At 35.5% G+C, this 21,557-nt stretch overlaps 1 protein-coding gene, 1 long non-coding RNA gene and 1 pseudogene across 3 annotated transcripts; 1 reads left to right on the forward strand and 2 right to left on the reverse strand.

Annotated features, from left to right (window-relative positions):
• Positions 1-17: 17 nt before the first annotated feature.
• On the reverse strand, positions 18-21,529 carry LOC147079433 (uncharacterized; annotated as a pseudogene).
• On the forward strand, positions 1,496-2,650 carry LOC147079434 (uncharacterized). Its single transcript, XR_015069499.1, has 3 exons — positions 1,496-1,613; positions 2,130-2,241; positions 2,361-2,650. It is a non-coding gene; the product is annotated as an uncharacterized LOC147079434 (long non-coding RNA).
• LOC147079435 (histone-lysine N-methyltransferase eggless-like) lies at positions 4,113-12,639 on the reverse strand. Of its 2 annotated transcripts, none has more exons than XM_085941023.1 (7): positions 12,091-12,639; positions 11,140-11,280; positions 10,878-11,019; positions 10,161-10,266; positions 8,782-8,981; positions 8,281-8,441; positions 4,113-5,994 (listed from the first exon to the last, which is right to left on the reverse strand). In XM_085941023.1, the coding sequence occupies exons 1-7, from the start codon at positions 12,514-12,516 to the stop codon at positions 5,986-5,988; spliced, it is 1,185 nt and encodes a 394-aa protein (XP_085797149.1). In that variant the 5' UTR covers positions 12,517-12,639; the 3' UTR covers positions 4,113-5,985. The 2 variants fall into 2 exon arrangements, with proteins under 2 accessions (XP_085797149.1, XP_085797155.1); XM_085941029.1 differs by having other exon boundaries at positions 4,113-5,991; positions 12,091-12,619.
• Positions 21,530-21,557: the final 28 nt, after the last annotated feature.

Genomic DNA, 21,557 nt, shown 5'->3' on the forward strand with positions numbered 1-21,557 from the left:
GTTTTCGTCTACTTCTATCATTTTTCTTCCAATTTGGATATTTTAAAACCCACAAATAATAAGCATTTAAAGCCGCTATATCTATCATTTCCATAAAAAGCCTGAATGGCCATCTTCTGATGGGTCTCGCACAAGAATATCCTGCGGTCATTTTATCACCTGCTGCTCCTTTTGTTCTATTATAATGGAGTATAATTTTGGGTTTTTTTTCATTTGACGCACTAACTGAAGCATCGTGAAATTGACTAGATAACATACTGCTTTATTTTTCTTCGGAACATACGAAACTAAAGTTAACCTGCTGGTAAATCCAAAAGTACTACTAAATACCTCTCTTAATTTATTTGGCAAAAAATTAGCTGGAATTTCCCTTTTATTTTTCTCAAGGTTCCTGTCAAAGTGATGCTATTTTCCAATAAATTTTCCGTCAACGGAATCGACGTGAAAAAATTGTCAGTGGTAACTCCCCGGTTTGAACCGTAATATTTCCGTACTAAATCTGTTACTACTCGTTGTCCTTGATTTACCTCCCTTACGTTATTTATCATACCTGTGTATACCTGCATATTTAAAATATATGAAACAGCCGAATCTGCAACAGTCCATATTTTAATACCATACTTTCCAGGTTTACTTTTCATGTATACACGAAATGAACAGTTACCTCTAAAGGCAGCTAATCTTTCGTCTACGGTTAAATTAGATCCAGGTGAGTACATATTGCTACATGCATGTGAAAACTTTTCGAAAATGTTTTTTATCGGCTCTAACTTATTGCCAGATTCTGAAAATCTCTGTGCCCTCGTCGTTGCCGTATATTGCTATATATATATATAAATCTATTACGGGACATTGCGGCTGTATAAAAAGGCTGTGCGTGGAGAACTTCACTGGTCCAAAGATCGCTAAGCTGTAACTTACCAGTATTATTTCTGCCTGATGATATTAGAATGCCAATGAATGCATTCATTTTGTCTGCAGTAATTGGTAAAAATGTTTTGCCTTGGCAGTAATTGTTTGTTTGGGTGCAAATTTCTTCAATCATTTCGTCATTAATAAATAATCTAAACATTTCACAAATATTCTCAACACTTACCGCTTCATTGCGTAAACCGGAATTTTCTGATACAATATTATGAGCCCTGCGTCTACAAACCGGAGGTGGCACTGAACTCCATTCAAATCCTGATTTAGATTTGTAAATTGTTGCCGATTCACTATCACTATCATTCACTTGAACGTCTGGTTCGTGCTCACTTTCAGATGAACTACTTTCATAAACTTCTATTAAATTTTCATTATCCGAAATATTATTGTCGTTCACTTCAAACTCAATATCAGAGTCATCACAAAACTCCTCTGCAGCCACCCTGATTTCTTCCTCTGTTAAATATCTTCTCGGCATGATTAAATATTTTCAAAAATATTTGTCAATTTGATAATCAACGTGTAGATGTTGGGAGTACGCAAAAATCTAACTACCGACTGCCCGCTGTGCACCCAAATAATAGTATGTTTTTTTTTAGGTCGCTTGAAGTTTTCAAATGCACATGGCCTACAAACCGATGTAATTCTTACATACCTGGCAATAAGGGTCTGTGTTCAAAATCCGGGTACATTTTTTTTTTTATTAGGGGCTCAATAAAACTGAGCCCTTCCGGTAAGTATTGTAGAATAAACGGCATATAAAGCGAAGTTGACTTGCTAAAATGAACACTAATAACATTACATCAAGGGTTGCTTTGGCGTTTATCGTCAGATGCATTTGAAAAATTTATAATTCAAGGTTCGATATATTGTGGGAGGCTATGGCTGAATGCATCCTTCACAGAATTATGTTGAACAAAGACATAAATTTCTATCTCTGACTATCAAATGACATTTTAAAATATTGTCTCATGTTTACATTACTATTATGCGCGTTTCTCTAACGTATATCTTTCTAGATAGCCCTGTCACTGTCTTATCAAAATATTGATTAGACTTTCGAAAAATGATTAATTTTACATATAAGACATTCAATTCAACTACCTACATATTTTTCTTTTTATGCCTAAATATTTTATCTACAAATAGCTAAAAGTAGACGTTTATATACATAATAATAAGTGGGGTATCTATGATTTAAGGTCATTTCTCTACTGCGAGACCATCGTGGCAACGGGAGTGTTAATACAAACTCCACTCCGTGGAGGCCCATATTATGATCCTCTAAGGATCGAACATGGTGAAGTAGTAGTAGTAAGTAAAGATAAGATAATGTATCTGAGTGTACTGTAACTGTGAGGCGTATGAATGTAAACACTGCTTTAAGTGTGTCGAGTGGGTACTACTTAATTGATTTTTTTTTTTCATTTCAGACCGCGGTCACCATATAAGAAGCCCGTCGTATCCAGGTTCCCCATTATCTGTTGAGAGTTAATTCTAGCAGCACATCAGAATGGGTAGTCATCAATATTGATGGAATGTCGATGCAGAATTTTGATTATCACCGGACGGAAGGGTTGACTGACACATAACTTAAACTTATTATTGTTTGATATTGCCATTTTCAGTACACAAAAGAATGTGTAATTATTGTTCTTTATTTGTATTTAAAAAATGTTTTTCATTATTTTGAAAATTACCAATTATATTAGATTTATCTAGCTAAACCCTGTTTATTTATTATAGTTTTTTTCTAATGTCATTCTTACATTTTCCCAGAAAGTTTTGCGGGAGTTTTCATACTTTACATTTTATGTATTCTGGGGTGTCCGATTATAGTATGGAAGGCGGCCGGGTAGAGATAGAATCACTGACCTCCTTCATGGGTTCCCAACGAGGAATATTTTTGTTACATCTACTCTTGTTTTTCCAGTATACACTGGATATTGTCAACCCGGTTGGACGAAGTTGGTGAGTTTTGAATTCTGAATTCATTTGTCTGACTCTGATATTAGAGGGCTCGCACATCAGAACTCGATGTGACGTCATCGTAAACCAAGAAACAAACGTTATCAAATGGAGCTTCGCAGATTGGCCGATGCAACTGCAACTCTGCGACATTCGTCTAGTTGCATTGGCCAAAGCCTGCATGTCAATGTCCGGCCAATATCGACTCCGCGCATGCACACAGCTGCAGAATCGGGCGAATCGGCCATTTCTCTCCAGACTGTCGCTGCGTTTGGTAGAGCTAGAGCTAGCAGCGCTAGGCAGATGTGCGAGGTTGTGATCGTGCAACATTCGCCGGCAGTCTCGAAGGTTTTAATTTATGGCCGTCAGGCACACAAGGCGAGTTGTGATGTGCGAGCCGGCTAAAGATTACCTTTTGGAAATTATTATGGTGCACCTGACTATGTTAGAATTTATTATAGTAGGTACTGCCTGGCTAAATAAATACGATTTGTCCCGTAAATACGAATCCAACATATACTAATTATACCTTTTGTAAATATTATGTTAACGCCAAATAGAAATATAATATTTTCACACTGTATGTAGACTGTAAAGGTGCCTAATTAAATTAAATTATGTCAGATAACCGGGACTCTACTGTATTCAGACATTCCCACCTAAATAGTGTGTAGTTTCTATTGTAAAGTAATGTTTGAAAAGTAAGGGAAAGTCTGTAGGAAAGACATAATATGTCATTTGAAATAATTACAAATATTGCCATACATTTGTACATAAGATGTGAGATGTCTGTGGTTATAGCACCTTTTAAAATTACATTACCCAATAGGTTGAGCAAAAGACTAATGTCCATTTCTCGTGAAAACAAAAATCCCAGGCCCAGATCTACATAGGAGCACATGTAGAACCAATTTAAAAATAAATACATGCCACACTGCCAGTGTTACCACCTTTTTCTATGCTAATTATAGTACAAAGGTGTAAAAAATATAGTATTTCTGAAAAACTATGGTACGGGAACATTTTTCATCTTCAAAATTATAGTATTTTACATTTTTTGCAGAATTAAAGTTATAACATTGCACTATAATATTATTATAGTACGGTTGACAATACTACACTGCAGATACAGTGATTAGAGTTCGCATTCCCTCTCATCTCGTTTCCTCGAAATAAATATGACATGGTGACAGGGAATATTAAAATTCATAAACTTTGGTTTCAAAAGATTATTTATTATGTATGGATTATATGGAACATAAAATAAAAATTACCGTATCAAGGCAAATATATGACGATCATTAATTATTCAAGAATAAGACAATGTGAGCAATACTGTCCCATTGCGACACTAATGGTGATTCTGACCACTGGTAACCTAATAATGCCATTCTCTCTGTATCATTATTTTATGAGAAATACACAAGACCAAAATCCATTTGTGACTTTGATAAACTATTCAATAGGAAATATCGCCTATATATGGATTGATACGTTCTGTAAGTTTGGAATAAACAATAATTATTTAGTCAGGTAATAGATAACCTGTAAAAATTTAAGAACTCAAAACAACCAATTCTGTGAGGAAAAAAAAGTATATTAGACTAAAAATAATAAAAACATACATATTATCGTAATAATTAATACATATTAAGCTTTTAGAATCATGTTGGGATAACCTTCATCCAGCAGTGGATTGATCCAGGTTGGTGAAATAAATAAATAAATGATATCACTAATTCTGATAAATATAACAATACATAGGACCGGGAAGAGTAAATTGATCCAGACCGGTTATGATAATGATTGAAATACCACGTATATTATACCACCAATTATTGTTGAATTGCTTTTAAATATTTTTGGGTTATATTATGAGCTAGTTAACTTTAGATAAGTTTCATTAGTTCAAAAAAAAAAAAATGAAAAAAGAAAATGGACAAATGGAAATAGGGCACACAATCGTTCGCCAAAATGGAAAAAGCCGTAGGATAATAATAGTATTAGATTAAATGCCAGGAGGTATTAACATGGAGGTACCCGGAGGGCACCGAATTTATATGAAAAAATTAAATTTTATAAACATATCTTTTCTGGAAATGTATTAAGAGTATCATACAAACTTCTTTTTAGGTTAAATATTTCACAATGACTTCAGAGATGGCAATGTGCGTACAATATATTGTATATATTGTATGTATCAGTTTCAGAGATCGATTTTTAATCATTCGCTAGCATAGTATATTTTGAAAAGTCACAAAAAAAGTGTAAATCTTCTGCTATACCTACATACAAATTATCCATTTCTAATCTTTATGTGCCAAGATTATCGACATTGGGAGAATGTTTAAGCAACCAGAATATGTGACAATGCATATTATTCGCAACAGGCAAAAACATATTAAGTAGGTACATACATATTTTGAAATTAGGTTTACAGAGACACATAATAGTGTTATTTCAGATAATTTAACATTAACAGTTTTTATAAATCAAATCATCCCACAGTAACAAAAAAAGACAGCGCAATATATAAGCAGAAATAACAAAAAAATACCATAATTACATATTAATAAGTGATAAGACTTTTTTTGACAGAATTCCATGATAGCCATTACAATGATATCACTTACGCAAATACAACTTTTACCAACATGACAATATGAAATTGAATGCTTTACTATCTTTAAAGGTTTTGTACTATTTTATTACCTATGCAGACAGTTGAAACACAATAATCAATCAAATTACTGAAACGTAATGTTGCGTAAACCAAACTATAATAATTGACTTATCCACATTCATCTAAAACGATGATCGCTGATTATGAGTGAAACATTTATATAATTAATATTAAAGCAATGCGCGATGAACAAAATAAATCAACAAAGATATTACTAGGAATAAACTTTTTATCATTCCCACCTGAGCTATAATTATTCAACATCATTATCTTCATCTTGAAAAGAGAGCACCGGTTTTGCTTTTAGTGCTGTTTTACTTGTTTTCGTTCTACTGGCTCATCAGCATCAGACACAATCTTCATATGAGGTTTCAAAATAACGCGTTGATTCAGATCAGCAGGCTTCTCTATTTCTTCTGAAACAATAAAAAAAGTTTTATCAATTCACAAATTAAATTAACTTAAATAATGACTCCAACTGATGATGAGTGAGACTGAATTATTATTTTTATGGTTAAGTTTTGTATTTTTGTGTGTTCTGATGAAAAGCTTTTTACCCGGCAACAACTCGACTGAATATCAAAGCACTGTTATTACTATGTAAGATGGTGATACGATGTAAACTTTCACCCTCTACCAAATGCCTACATACTACCAGCCTAAATGCGACCCAACCATCAAACTCAGGCAAATATATCAACTAAAACGTTCATGTCAAAAATCGCAGCATAAATAATGGGATCGATATCATTCACCCTATATTTGGGTGGTTCAAAATAATTATGGATCAAGTGTCGTCAAAACTTGAACTCAAAATTGCTGGCTGTACGGCGTCCGAGGCAAGAAGAGCTTGCGCTTGGCGGGCAGCCGACGCGGTTTTTCTGGCTAAAGATGCTTGCGGCTTGGCGGGCTGCCGACGTGGTTTTTTTTGGCTGGACATGCTTGTGTGTTGGCTTTTTTTCGGTTGGAGATGCTGACTGTTCGACGTCCGAGGCGAGAAGATGTCTTCCGCGCGCATCAAAAGTCTGGGATCTGCGGCGTCATGGCGCTGTTGTTCTATCGGTCGCGAACCTGTTTTTCCGACAGATTTCTTTGTCACATGGCGGCGCTGTTTCGAGCAGCCGTTTTCGGTAGTTTGTGTCAGTCTGTTTGAATTTTGGCGGGGGCGCAGACGAAAAAGTCGGAAATTTGAGTGAGGGTGCGAAGAGTGGACGTAGGCTGTGGTGTTTTTGGGAAAGTTGATAGTTCGGTCCGCCCTTTGAGGTGGTCTCCTGTGGGAGACCTTCATCTGGTATCAGTATGCTGTATTTAATTCCCAGCTTTCCGTTGCTGTCAACTTTATTGTCGACATCATGAAACAAATTTATTTTTTCGGCGATCGTAAGAGCCTTATAATTATGTTTTTTTAACTACATCAGCCACTGTTACAAATATAAAATAATAAAGTCTGTCTTGAGTTAATAACACTAAATTAATGTCGTAAATAAACAAAATATGAGAAAACACCAGTCTGAAACACAATCGATAAACAAATGTCGTAAATGAGCAACATACAAGAAAAACACAAGTCAAAAAAACGCCAGTCCGAAACACTATCGATAAATAAATGTCGTAAATAAGCAAAATACGAGTAAACCGCCAGTCCGAAACACTATCGATAAACACAGGTACAGGTATACAATATAAAAAAATGTCTGTAGCCACATATAAAAACAACGAGACTAACTACTAATATAAATACACGGGTATTACGAATACACGGATATTACGAATACACGCGTTTATTTGTTTTCTATTGCATCGATAATTTTGTATGATAATATGTACTGCACGTGGAGCGCAGCCGTGGGTTGATAACGAATGAAACCTACTCAGCTGTGCAGTGTGCGTGCCTGTCCCTACCCGACGCCGATGCATCATCGTTATAACAGTAGATAATAATAATAACTAACCACTGACTCGCCCACAGCTGGCGGGAATATGTATGCATTTCAAAATATTTTGAGTAAACAAAAATAAACTTCGATTTATACGAATAATAATTGCTTGTGCGGACCAAAATTCATTTCGAATTACGAAATAACGAATACTTCGATTTATAACGAACTTTTTGTAAGAGAAAACAATTTTGGGTGGTAAAAATCGGGAAAATATTCATTTTAGAGCGAATTTCAATTTTACGGCGTTCGAAATACCAAGGTTTTACTGTATTTAGAATATTTTTCAGTATGATTTTATAAAGATAAAAAGTTTTTTAGTCAAGCATGCCACTGTTCAAAGAAAATATTAATTGGTCTTCATATTAGTGTTACTCAAGTGGATTGCTTTGAAAAATGATAGTTTTCATAACATGGTGAGATTTGGTGCTCATGCCCATGAATGCAATTAGGGGACCAATAAATTTCTTTATCATTCATTACCCTTAACATTTTGGAGCATTTTACAAGGTCCCACATTCACAAAACCCGCTTGAATGTTTTCAATGTGTAGGTACTGTGAAAAAATTTATAATTTACGACTTGTTATAACATAACTTATTTATAACAAATACAGTTCAAGTTGAATTTCAAGTAGCGGTGCCATTGACAATAAACACAATAGCCATACTGCTTGCACATGGGAAAAAATTGCATCTGCACACATTGATTACTGTCAAGCGTTGTAATTCTGATAACTGGAGATGATGAAATAAAAATAAAGACCTTGTTTGTGTCGGACGTAGCGCCAAAGAAGAGCTGCTGGAACCGATTGCTCCCTCGGTACAGCCACTCCTCTCGAACCACCCTCTCGTCCAACTCTTCGCTGAACTGCAACAGTGCCAATGAACTGTCCACGGCCAATACTCTTGACGACCACCATTTGCCTGGAATGGAAAACTAGCTTTTTCACACAAAGATACAGTTCACCATTCGCATGGGCAAAAATCATAATGAGATTTTGCTATGGACGTGACAAATGCAGAAGTTCTATAATTATGTTGAATACAGTGAATATATAATATGTGACATGCAGTACGCCACAATTGAGGATATAGGGGCTGATGTGAAAGCGACAGGGGTTCTAGGAAAAACTGTGTGGTGTCCATATGTGCCAACTAAGGGACGGACATAGTCAAACAAGAAGAGAAAATAGAACTAAATCCAAATTACATTAATTCGGGTTCTTCGTATTGGTGCCACAAATAAATTCATTGAATTACTAACCTTTCCATTCAACTTTAATAACATCATCAGCTTTAACTTCAACCATGACTCTGTCGCGGAAAGTGGACAAATAATTCTTGATGAAGTCCCTCGAGTCGGCGCAGACGTCCTCAAATACATGTTGCGACATTTCATACACTCGTATTGCGTCCGTGTGCTTCACATACTGTGCGTGGCCATCATCACAAAATACCAGGTATCTGTAAACAAAATCAGATTGCTACTAATCTACAGTTTTCAGTTTGATAATTGGAATAAATCAGCGGATTTATGCCAGGAGGGCAATTCACGAATGAAGCACTGCAAAACACGTCACCGAACCGCTTTAACTGAAGTACGTAAAATTTTATAGTATGTGTATAGAGCTTCGAACGATGCGTTAGAGTAAGATAGAAAGTAAACATATCATGACGGAACTCTTCTGAATTTCATGGAAATTAAATAACATTTTTATCCATTTTGGTAATGACTTCATATTTAATCAGTACTTACCGTTAACGTTGCATTATTAAACCATTCAGTATTGAAGTACGTAGCCAATTAATCTTTAAACAAGCTAGTTACGTCTCCAATATAACAATATTACAACACAGAATTTCTGTTGTATTTTGCAAACAAACATGTGTGTTTCTGTATTACAAAATCATAATAAATATTTAAATGAGAATTTAAACACAAAATAATACTTTCAGCGGTAATAGTTATGTAAAAGATAGAAAAAATAGAATAACAGCCTCTTCTATACTACGTACGAATTTCTGACGTTTAATAAACGTCAAATGGAGAGTTGCTAGCGCCTCTACCGCCAAAACGTGAATACTTCAATTGCATTCCGGTTGACTTTTAATATACTTCGTTGAAGTAGGCTTGCGCTTACGTTGCGCAACCGGTCATAGTGCTTCATTCGTGAATCGCCCTCCAGAGGGATGTATCTTCCATACAGAAATCATGCCCTCTTGCCCAAAAGAAATATGATTTTTCAACGCCTGACGGCATTATGGTCGCACTGCCATCTATAGAATCATTTCAATTTATAATTGTCTTTTTAAATATGTGGGTAAATTTGTAGGATATTAAGAATACATTAAGGGGGAGAGGCATGCCAGCAGAGGCACCTAGTGAACAAATACGAAGCTTGCAATTTGAGACATTTTGAAGTTATATCTACTTCTTTTGGCGCGTTTGGGAAATCAGATTGTATTTTTGGCGTGTGACAAAGTTGCGCGCGCTGATGCAACACATAATTTATTTTTTCACAGGAAAAAAAAAGCACTCGATTAGATTCGAGCCACCGATTGTTTGGTTATCAGCCGAACGCACTACCTTTATGCCACGGTATGGTACTGCAATGGTGAAGATTATACAGTATAATATTTAACCTGAACATATTGGCGACCGCTGGCATCTCAGCGATGACTCCAGAGTAATAGGCATCCTTTTTCTTCTGCTGTGTCTGATCCTTGAAGAGAGCTATCACTCTGGTGCCTGCAAACAGTCCGCGTAGTTAATATGAAAACCACAGATATCAAAACCTATGTTTGAGAAATTAACTATGATCATAGAAGATGAGGCGTCTGACCGAGAACAGCTAGAGCAGCGTTGGATGAAGATGATCAAAACCAAATGCCACCTATTCCAACCCTCGCACTTAGCGATGACTTTTCCAAATACATTCAGCAACATTCTAACTATGTTGCATGTGACAACAGATGCTTTTTCAACCGACAATTAAATTACATGTGTTGTGAATGCCAATAAAATTAACATGTTGCAGTCAAGTCGAATTTGTAGGTGCGAGCCGCCGTAGAGTAGGTAGTGAGTTATGGTATCTTATTAAGATTACACGTAACATCATGTATTAAAAACCATCATAATGCTGCACTTTGAGAACAGATGCTTTCAGCCAATACTGATATGACTTATTCAGGATTAGAAAGAGTATCATGCAGCCTCTGTTGGAACTGGCTCACCCACATGTTTGGCCTACATTCTCTTTAAGCCAACTAGATTCTGTCATCGAAGAAATAAATAAAAAATGACACGATTTTTGACAAATGCAACAATATTTTAATTACATTGTGAAATAGGACAGTTACCAATGGAGTATCTATATGTAGAGGGTTGCATGGTCGCCACCTGTCGGCCACTCACTTCCTTCACGAAAAAGTTTTTGCCCGGAGTCATCGGTTCAAACTTCACATGCATCATAGAGAATGGTGCCTCTGTTCCATTCGAGAGCTGTAAACCAAGCAGATCCATTGTTTTACCATTATGCAAAGATAAACAAAATATTGCAAAATATTTCACCACGGATGTTAACTGCCAAAGACCAATAATAAATCAATTGAATTGACTCACGAGAGTCCCTTTAGGCCGTATCTTCACGATGGTGGCTGGCACCCAAGCACTGTAGATGGAATGGCGGGCTGCATACACGAAATCATCAACCTTCAAAGGAGGGGTCACCTTTTCTTCAGCGCTTTCCGGTGGTAATGCAACCTGAGGATTAATCAATCACAACATAAAATCTGCAACAGATATTTGTCCATCTATCAAGATAAGTTCACAACTGGCAGTCGAACCAGACACTAGTGTTTCACAGCACGTTCCATAATAGATAACATTGGAAGAGTATTTTTTCAAATACACCGATAGTTTCAGATTTGACGGTGGCCACCAAAACAGGTGCTATTAAAAAGACGATGTGACAATAATTTCTATAATGAATCTTAGATGCAACAGATATTTAGACTTTTCTTCATTCTATGTATGGCTTATGAGTTTTCAGAATCAATATCTCAGTCGAATTCAAAGCATAGGTACATTGGTACAGGTGCAACTTTTTTTTATGAGAAATTTCCAGTCTGAATTATGATAACGTGCAGGTGGCATAAACACGGTGTTCCATTTCTCTCGCACAGTGGCCGATAGAATTTACTGCAGTACCATATGGTATCCAAAATCAACGTTTGTGAATACGATGTAACATTGCAAGATTGCATGCATGGATTAAAAAAGTTCAGAAACTTGTGAATTTTGTCACGCGACAATTGGATTGTGCGATATCTGCGCCTGCGCAGTAGAACGATAGCGGCGAACCTGCTGGAAAAAAAACAAACTGCACCGCGCAGTCATTTTGAGATTAACCAATTTTCACCACCTGTCAAATAGTACTCAACAATACGGAAATCAATATTATTTATCATATTATCAAATAACTATTTCGCTAAAGCTGCTTTGCATGTCTGAAGAAATTAGTTAGATGGCGTAAGACAAGACATTAATTTCACAAAGAGGAGTAAAATATACCTGATTCGAAGTGGCATCGGGGCAAGCATTTTCTTCCGAATTCTCACTTTCGGGCGTCGTGAACTCCTCCTCGTTCTGTATGACATTTCTCATCGGTGAACGGACGCATTCCGCCAGTTTATCTGACTGAGATGAATCATTTAATGCGTCCGAGACTCGAGTTTGTTCGGATTGGGGACACGCACTTTTGCTAACCATGTCTTCTGACAGTGGATCGTTAACTGAGGATAGGGTATCGTCCGCAGGACTTTCTTCATGGGTGGATGTTTTCTCTTCGTCGTCACTCACGATAATCGGTTCAGTGACATCATTTTGCACAGACAATTTCCGCTTCTTCGTAGAATCAGTCCCGATGACTTGAAACGGTAATCGGGCTCGTCCCATCTTCTTCGCGTTCGGAGAGGCGGTCCCACTTTCAGCTGACATATCGACAACTTTAATTATTCACTCAAAAGATTTTTCTGACGGAATGAAGGATAACCTAATAAAACAAAACAACCACAATGACATCTAAACGCGCGGGAGTTAAGTAAACCTTTTATCAATGCTGCCAGTATATACATTATAATTACAGTGGTGCCAACTAAAATTTTCAAAATTCACTAGATTTTTTGATTTTTTCTTTAAAATATCAGTAGATTGACAAAAATGTATGAAATTCAACGATTGTGTTTGGTGAAAGCGTGCATATTGACATAATCTCACAAGACGTGTCTTTTAAAAAATCATGTAAAAAGTGACTTTTATCATCACAAAAATCATAATTTCTTCAGGTCCATTTACCTGGATCACCCAATGTTAAAACTCCAACTTTTTTGGGTGCATTTGTTTGTGCATCGTTAGTGCACGCTTGTGCACGATTTTTTTTTCGTTTGTGCACCTATAATAACCGAAAAATTCCAATTTCAATTGGGTGTTCCAGCTAAACGTTGGGTCAGCCAATGTTGAAATTTCAACTTTTTTGAGTGCATTCGTTTGTGAATCGTTAGTACACGTTTTTGCATACGTTTATTTCGTTTTTGAACGCATATTAAGGGGGTTATTCGCATTTCAATTTGGGTGACCCAGCTAAATGCTGGATACTTGTGTCACTAAACTTAGATTATTTTAAAAACTTAAATTTTAAACTCTAGTGCGTTAGTAGTAAACGTTAGTGCACGATTATTTTTTGCCTTTTCACGTATATTGAGCGCACTATTTGATTTTGATGTTCGTTTGCAAAACCTGACTGCGTGGGTTTAAAAAAAAAAAATTGTGAATTCTCTTGTCGCATAACTAGTGGGCAATTCTGTATACTTTTTAATTTTTTTCTCGTATAGTGCGTGAGATATTTGATATGAAATATTTGATAAACGTTAACTAGAACCACCCAACAAACTTTTTAAACTTTTTATTAGGTCATCAATTTTTCTATTATTGGCTTACTTTTGTACACGTGCTTTTATTGTTTTGGAGATTATATCGTGAGAGATATTATTTTTTTTAAATTTAGTGACTTGATACTTAAACCAATAAATTTGCCTTAAAATTTTTTGATGAAAAAATAAATTAAGTGCATACGATAATGTCCATTTATTTAAATTTTTTAAATGTCTTTTAAAATTTTTATTTCTTAAATTAAGCTAGAAATTTGAGTTTGAGTGGCCGTCAAGTTTTAACACCAAATATTTTTTTTCCACATTTTTTAAATGCATACCTTTGAGTAATTTTATTGCATGTTTTTTCATGTATTTTTTATTGTTTTTCCATTAAAATTACGCGAAAAATTCGAAATTTTGTATTTTCACTAAGTACTCAGTCAAAATATCACGAAAAAAAACAACCGCATCAGTATGGATGGTTCTGTCAAAAGAGTCTCGTAACACTGACAACCTGACTGTAATGCTTCCTTCCTACCTCTTCTCCATACGTTTACCAATCTGAAATATTCGTGCTTCAATTTGGCGAGCACCTGTATGTATTTTTATAAATGTGTCGTCAAAATATCCATTGCGAAGCTTTTCACAATAGTCAAAACTGTGTCGAAAAACAATTCTCACCACTCCAATGTCACATAGTATAACATTTATATTGTTTATTTGAAAAATTGATGGCTTTCAGTGTATTGTTGGATCTCCTGCGTGCATAAATGTTTCGTTTGTACATTAATTTATGACGAGCAAGCTGATGTTCCGCTAGTTAAACTTTAAAAATCTCAATTTTACTACGTTCAATATCAAGACAGACGATAAACAAAATTATTAGTACTTATTATTCATTTTATCGTGACAGCGTATAAATAAAATTAATTTATTAATATTGTTTTCGGCTGGCAATATAATATAGTCTATGAATGCCTGTTGTCTTTGCCTATGTAAATACTAGCTAACGTCAAAATCATCTGTCAGCTGTCACAGCCAAAAATAATAAAAATATTTCAATTTTGTTCTGTAGTCAAAAGTGGAACTAGATATCCTACCTATTTAATACAAATTTATTTATTAGTGCCATATCCCTGTTGAAGCAACTAAAGTGGATAATTGCCCTTCCTTGAATTTTCCCAGCACCTAGGCAACTGTATGATACTAATGTCACGATAACGTCATTACCCTAGTTATGTCGATGGATGTACCATAAACTACCAGGACCTGTGCCACATGCGCTCCACGAAGATAACTAGGTAGGACACCGTCTGAACTGAGATAATATTACGATATGATAACACCGACATAAGACTTGATGTAGTTCTGCATTCAGCTGATGAACTTAAAAACTGCAAGATGTATTCTGTTTTTTTATTGTATTTAAATTCTAATAATAAAAGTATTGCGAGCCAGCCAGTGTAAAACAATATTTTATTTATACCTATGATAAGAAAATGCGTGACAGGACATGACAATACTCACCATAACATACCTACTTACATTATTTGAAAACACCTCGGAGACATTGGTGCTTGAAAAAATATGACGCCAGACAGGATTAGAACCCGTATACACTGGATTCCGGCTTATGTGCTTTACCAATTTAGTCACCTATCTAATTAGGGTGTAATAATTAACTATCCAAAATTCATCTGAAGCATTTTACACGATTCACTAATATTGGTCATTGGCCTTCGCAGCTTGGCCAAAATACAGCTTCATGTCCTGTCCGGTGCAATATTAATCCAACTGGTGTGTTTCGAAGGTGCTTTAAAATTATTTATGTTCAATAAAAAATGTCATCTTCACAAATATTGTGAAATAGTATATTGTATAAGATCTCTTTAGTTCTCTCGTTCAAACACGCGTGTCAACATGATCTTACTCCCTACTTCAATTTTAGTTTGTCAATTTATGGATACGGCCGTATGTTGTAGCTTAACCACTGAGGAATGACAAAAGAAATGGCGTATTTCAAAAAAACACTACCTTATGCTTAGGTCAATAATTATTATAAAGCAATCATTATTCGCAGAATGTTTATTACACTTAAATGGTCAAAAACATAGCTTATAATTATTATCTTTAGAATTATCTTCAAATGTGTTAATCTTGCCCATTTTTTGAATAATAAAATGCCTAATTCTTGTCAAATTTGGGATCACAGAGATTATCAATATAATTTTTTATCGTAAATATTTTACAAAAATTATCTCGTCATAAATTATACTAATGGTTTTATAAATGCGTTTAAAAATTAATAAACGTAAAAAATTTTAACACCGCTGCACATTCATGTACTGAAATATGACTATATTGTAAAACATTAGAGCGAGAGGTTTAAAAGAACACTATTTTATGTAATAAAAATACTTTTTGCAGTCATCAAATGTTTAAAATAAATATAAAGGATAATAAGGCTTCAAAATTATATAAATAGATTATCTACAACGTTTAAGGAATGTCCAGGATCATGGTTTGAAAATGCAATAAAAGTTCCATTTTGACCTACGCTGTGCATGTCCCCCCTTAATGTCTGGCTGCAATGTCAGCTATAACTGAATATCGCCTACATCCACAGCATCGAGACAAGTATGAGCAATTATTGGGAGCAGATCAATAACCTGACTTAAACTACATTCAACAAGGTAAAACAAGAAGGATGCAATAAATTACGAATAAGCCCACTCCTATAGTAAGTACACACGCTTGCTCAATGGTTTGCCATCTGGCACGATGGTTTTTTGTTCGACATCGAACAAATTGCGCTATGTGAAAAAGATTGAAGGTCCGTAATTCTTGCTCGATGTAATTTGAGTGAGGGAGTGAGGACGCACAGGACCGGCAAGGCTAGTGTGGCCTCGTTCTCACTCGTGGTCGAAGTCGTGGCGGTGCGACGGTGGCCTCACAGCGTCTTGTGTCGAGTTGCCCGACTGTGTGGACACAACGACGAGCATGCTTACAAGTCAACATGCTCGATCGAGCAAAATCGTCCAGCAAGAACGTACGTGGGTACTAGGCTCTAGAGCATGGTTCCCCAAACTATGGTTCGCGACCCACCAATGGGTCGCGAGCGAATATTGAGTGGGCCCTAGCCACTGTATACGTGAATTAAAAAAAATAGGAAGTGATAAATTTGATATTTCATTCAGCTATTTATAATTCCTAAAAATTGAAATTGATCAAACGGATCAGACATTTTTGCAGTTCACGAAAAAATTCGAGCGTTCATGAAAAGCTTATGTTGTGGAAAAGTTGTAAGAGTTGTGAGAATGGCAAGTATGATTGTTTTGAAACACTTGAAAGTTTTATTATTGAAAATCAAGTGCAGCCTAAGATGAACGTACTGTCTGAAATTTCCAGTCATTTATCACTGTTAATAAATAACTTTGATGACTATTTTGGGGAAGAGATGAAAAAGTTTGATTCATTGCGTTGGATTTGTAACCCATTTCAAGACGACTTACCAACTAGTATGTCAACAAAAGCAAGTGAAGAACTCATTGATTTATCAAAAGATATGTCACTGAAAAATAGTTTCACTCGTAAACAGTTAACGAAATTCTGGCTCTCAGTTGCTGATAATTATCCTTGCCTGTTCGATGAAGCTATGAAAGTCCTCCTCCCCTTTACTACCTCATATCTATGTGAGGTCGGATTTTCGGCTATGGTTAACATTAAAACTAAATACCGAAATAAATTTGATATATCAAACTCACTGCGATTAAAAGTAACTAAAGTTGAAGTTGATGCTAAAACTGTAATGAAGAAAAAGAAGAAACAAATACATCCTTCCCATTGAAATAATTTTGTAAAAAAACCTTGCAGGTGTATGTATTTAAGTAATAAGTTTTTTTTTATTTAAGTTGTGCTTCTTATTTCAACAGTCTTTCATTCATATTGGTAACACTTATAAAAAATATTTTTTTTAGTTCAATTAGAACAAATAAGACAGCATTAAGTAGTTCCACGACTCGCCACTAGGGAATCTGAGCATTACCAATATTTATGTCCTCTTTTCTCTACGACAGCTAAGAGGTGGGTCCCAAGATTGGAAATTTTTGTTAGATGGGTCGGAGCCCAGTCAACTTTGGGAACCACTGCTCTAGAGCGGTACAAAGATGAACACGCTATTTCGCTGTTTATCCAAAAATTATTTTTGTTTTGGACATCATGAGCTTTCGTTTCATTTTGCAGTCTATGAGATTTTCTTGTAATTTAATTTCAGCATCAATTAATTTCAATTATATAAATTAGGTATTGAAGTTGTTTCAAATGCTCAATATACACAAGATTATCATATTTACAATTTCATATTTATATCACATATTTTCAATGTCAATAATGGTTGCCAATAATGGAAATTGTAAGTGTACAGGTATTATACAAGGTATAATTTTATGAAGATCGAAAATGAAGACTTTGTGGTATTTTTGTGAGTTTAGCCTAAAATTGTGTTAACAGTTACTTACAGGAGAAAATTTGCAATCTCATAATATTGTATCAGTAAGCTAATCTCACTTTTCTTGGAGACTTGTCAGAAATCCAGGGATTTTCTTTATTAATCGAAATCCAGAAAATAGCCAATGTAACATCGGCGAAGTTCAGTTTTAGCGTCCCGTCGTTAATCAATTCAACAAATTTCTCTCCAATCTATAGGAAAAGCGCTTCTATAGAATTTTCGGCATTGGTTGCACAAGGGTTTCGTCTGCAGTCCCATTGATTGTATGAAAGTACTGATGAAATTTCTTTTGCAGCAAAGTTGAAAGTTAATTGCTTGTTTTCAATGGTGGTCTGGTAGTTCCTTTGGAACATTTGTAGAAATCCTTGTCTTCAACTCCTGCCAAAGTTCGAGTTTATTTTCGAATTCTTCTAATTTATCAGAGCACGTCAATATATTTTCACTCTGACCTTGCATTGTTTTATTAAGTTCATGCAGGTTCTCAAATATATTATCAGCCATGTACGCAAATTTGGGTATTGCACCGCGGCACACCTAGCATCGTCTCGCGGCACACCAGTGTGTGCCGCAGTGCACCGGTTACGGAGCACTGCAGTAGACAGTTGCTCTGGACCTTCGTAAGGTACCATGATTCGCTACCTACCCGTCAAGAAATGTTATAATTTTTGATGCATCTAGGCGTGATATGGTTCTAATAGCCCAACTTAATATCAAGCTATACCGTCAATAATAGAATCGAAATAAGATTCAATAGTAAAGATTATATTGTTTGTAAGAAAAACTTTTTTTATATTTCACTAGCTGAAGTACCCGGCTTCGCACAGGATCGCTACGTGGTTATATTTATCTTAAATATTTAAAAAATAATAAGAGGTAATTATTTTTTTAATATTAAAATATCTGTGTAATACAATATGGCAATATGAAAATAATTCTAATAAGAGTAAAGGTCAAACAAAAGAACACTAAATTAAAATCGAACCCAAAATATGCAAACGTTATTAATGCTATTAATATGCAGTGAAAAACCAAAATTGGATGGTACAAACAAACAACAAACTTTGTATTTTATATAATACTAATTTAGAAACCTTTGCAGGTGTGCGCACAACTTCTGACAAAAGTTTCATCGCAATCGGATGAATGGTATAGGAACGCATACGAATAGAAGAAGATGATGATTTTCTAATTCAGAACGGTATAGGAACGCATACGAATAGAAGAAGAACAAGATGGTTGTACTAATTCAGAAACCTTTGCGGGCGTGCGCACAACAACTTGTCAAAATTTCATCGCAATCAGATGAATGGTATAAGAACGCATACGAATAGAAGAAGATAGAATAGATGAAACAGAAGAAGGAATGGTTGTATCAATTCAGAAACCTTTGCGGGCGTGAGCATAATACTTAATCAAAATTTCAGTGCAATCGGATGAATGGTATAGGAACGCATACGAATAGAAGAAGAAGAAGACAGTTGTACTAATTCAGAAACCTTCGCGGGCGTGCGCACAACAACTGGTCAAAATGTCATCGCAATCGGATGAATAGTATAAGAACGCATACGAATAGAAGAAAAAGAAGAAGAAAATAGTTGTATCAATTCATAAACCTTTGCGGGCGTGAGCACAACACTTGATCAAAATTTCGTTGCAATCAGATGAATGGTATAGGAACGCATACGAATAGAAGAAGAAGATGGTTGTACTAATTCAGAAACCTTCGCGGGTGTTGGCACAATTACTGACGAAAGTCTTATTGCAATCGGATGAATGGAATAGGAACGCATACAAGTAGAAGAAGATAGAATAGAAGAAGAAGATGGTTGTACTAATTCAGAAACCTTCGCGGGTGTTGGTACAATTACTGACGAAAGTTTTATTGCAATCGGATGAATGGAATAGGAACGCATACGAATAGAAGAAGAAGATGGTTGTACTAATTCAGAAACCTTTGCGGGTGTTACCACAACAACTGACGAAGGTTTCATCGCAATCGGATGAATGGTATAGGAACCATACGAATAAAAGAAGATATAATGAAGAAAAAGAAGAAAATGGTTGTATAAATTCAGAAACTTTCGCGGGTATTGGCACAACCACTGACGAAGGTTTCATCGCAATCGGATGAATGATATAGGGACCATACGAATAAATGAAGATAGAATGATGAAGAAGAAGAAGATGGTTGTACTAATTGAGAAATCTTTACGGGTGTAACCACAATGACTGACGAAGGTTTCATCGCAATCGGATGAATGGTATAGGGACCATACGAATAAAAGAAGATAGAATGAAGAAGAAGAAGAAGATGGTTGTACTAATTTAGAAACTTTTACGGGTGTTACCACAACAACTGATGAAAGTATCATCGCAATCGGATGAATGGTATAGGAACCATACGAATAAAAGAAAATAGAATGAAGAAGAAGAAGTAGATGATGATTTTTCTAATTTAGAAACCTTCATGGGTGTGCATACAACCACTTACCAAAATTTTATCGCATTAGCTGGAATTTCCCTTTTATTTTTCTCAAGGTTCCTGTCAAAGTCAAATTTTCCGTCAACGGAATCGACGTGAAAAAATTGTCAGTGGTAACTCCCCGGTTTGAACCGTAATATTTCCGTACTAAATCTGTTACTACTCGTTGTCCTTATTTTACCTCCCTTACGTTATTTATCATACCTGTGTATACCTGCATATCTAAAATATATGAAACAGCCGAATCTGCAACAGTCCATATTTTAATACCATACTTTCCAGGTTTACTTTTCATGTATACACGAAATGAACAGTTACCTCTAAAGGCAGCTAATCTTTCGTCTACGGTTAAATTAGATCCAGGTTAGTACATATTGCTACATGCATGTGAAAACTTTTCGAAAATGTTTTTTATCGGCTCTAACTTATTGCCGGATTCTGAAAATCTCTGTGCCCTCGTCGTTTTATCGTCAAACCGTATATTGCTATATATATATATATAAATCTATTACGGGACATTGCGGCTGTATAAAAAGGCTGTGCGTGGAGAACTTCACTGGTCCAAAGATCGCTAAGCTGTAACTTACCAGTATTATTTCTGCCTGATGATATTAGAATGCCAATGAATGCATTCATTTTGTCTGCAGTAATTGGTAAAAATGTTTTGCCTTGTTCACTTACATGCAAATTTCGGCAGTAATTGTTTGTTTGGGTGCAAATTTCTTCAATCATTTCGTCATTAATAAATAATCTAAACATTTCACAAATATTCTCAACACTTACCGCTTCATTGCGTAAACCGGAATTTTCTGATACAATATTATGAGCCCTGCGTCTACAAACCGGAGGTGGCACTGAACTCCATTCAAATCCTGATTTAGATTTGTAAATTTTTGCCGATTCACTATCACTATCATTCACTTGAACGTCTGGTTCGTGCTCACTTTCAGATGAACTACTTTCATAAACTTCTATTAAATTTTCATTATCCGAAATATTATTGTCGTTCACTTCAAACTCAATATCAGAGTCATCACAAAACTCCTCTGCAGCCACCCTGATTTCTTCCTCTGTTAAATATCTTCTCGGCATGATTAAATATTTTCAAAAATATTTGTCA

Source organism: Rhyacophila brunnea, unplaced genomic scaffold, assembly GCF_057557595.1.
Source record: "Rhyacophila brunnea isolate RB1 unplaced genomic scaffold, BYU_Rbru_1.0 scaffold_1, whole genome shotgun sequence".
Taxonomy (NCBI): Eukaryota; Metazoa; Arthropoda; class Insecta; order Trichoptera; family Rhyacophilidae; genus Rhyacophila; species Rhyacophila brunnea.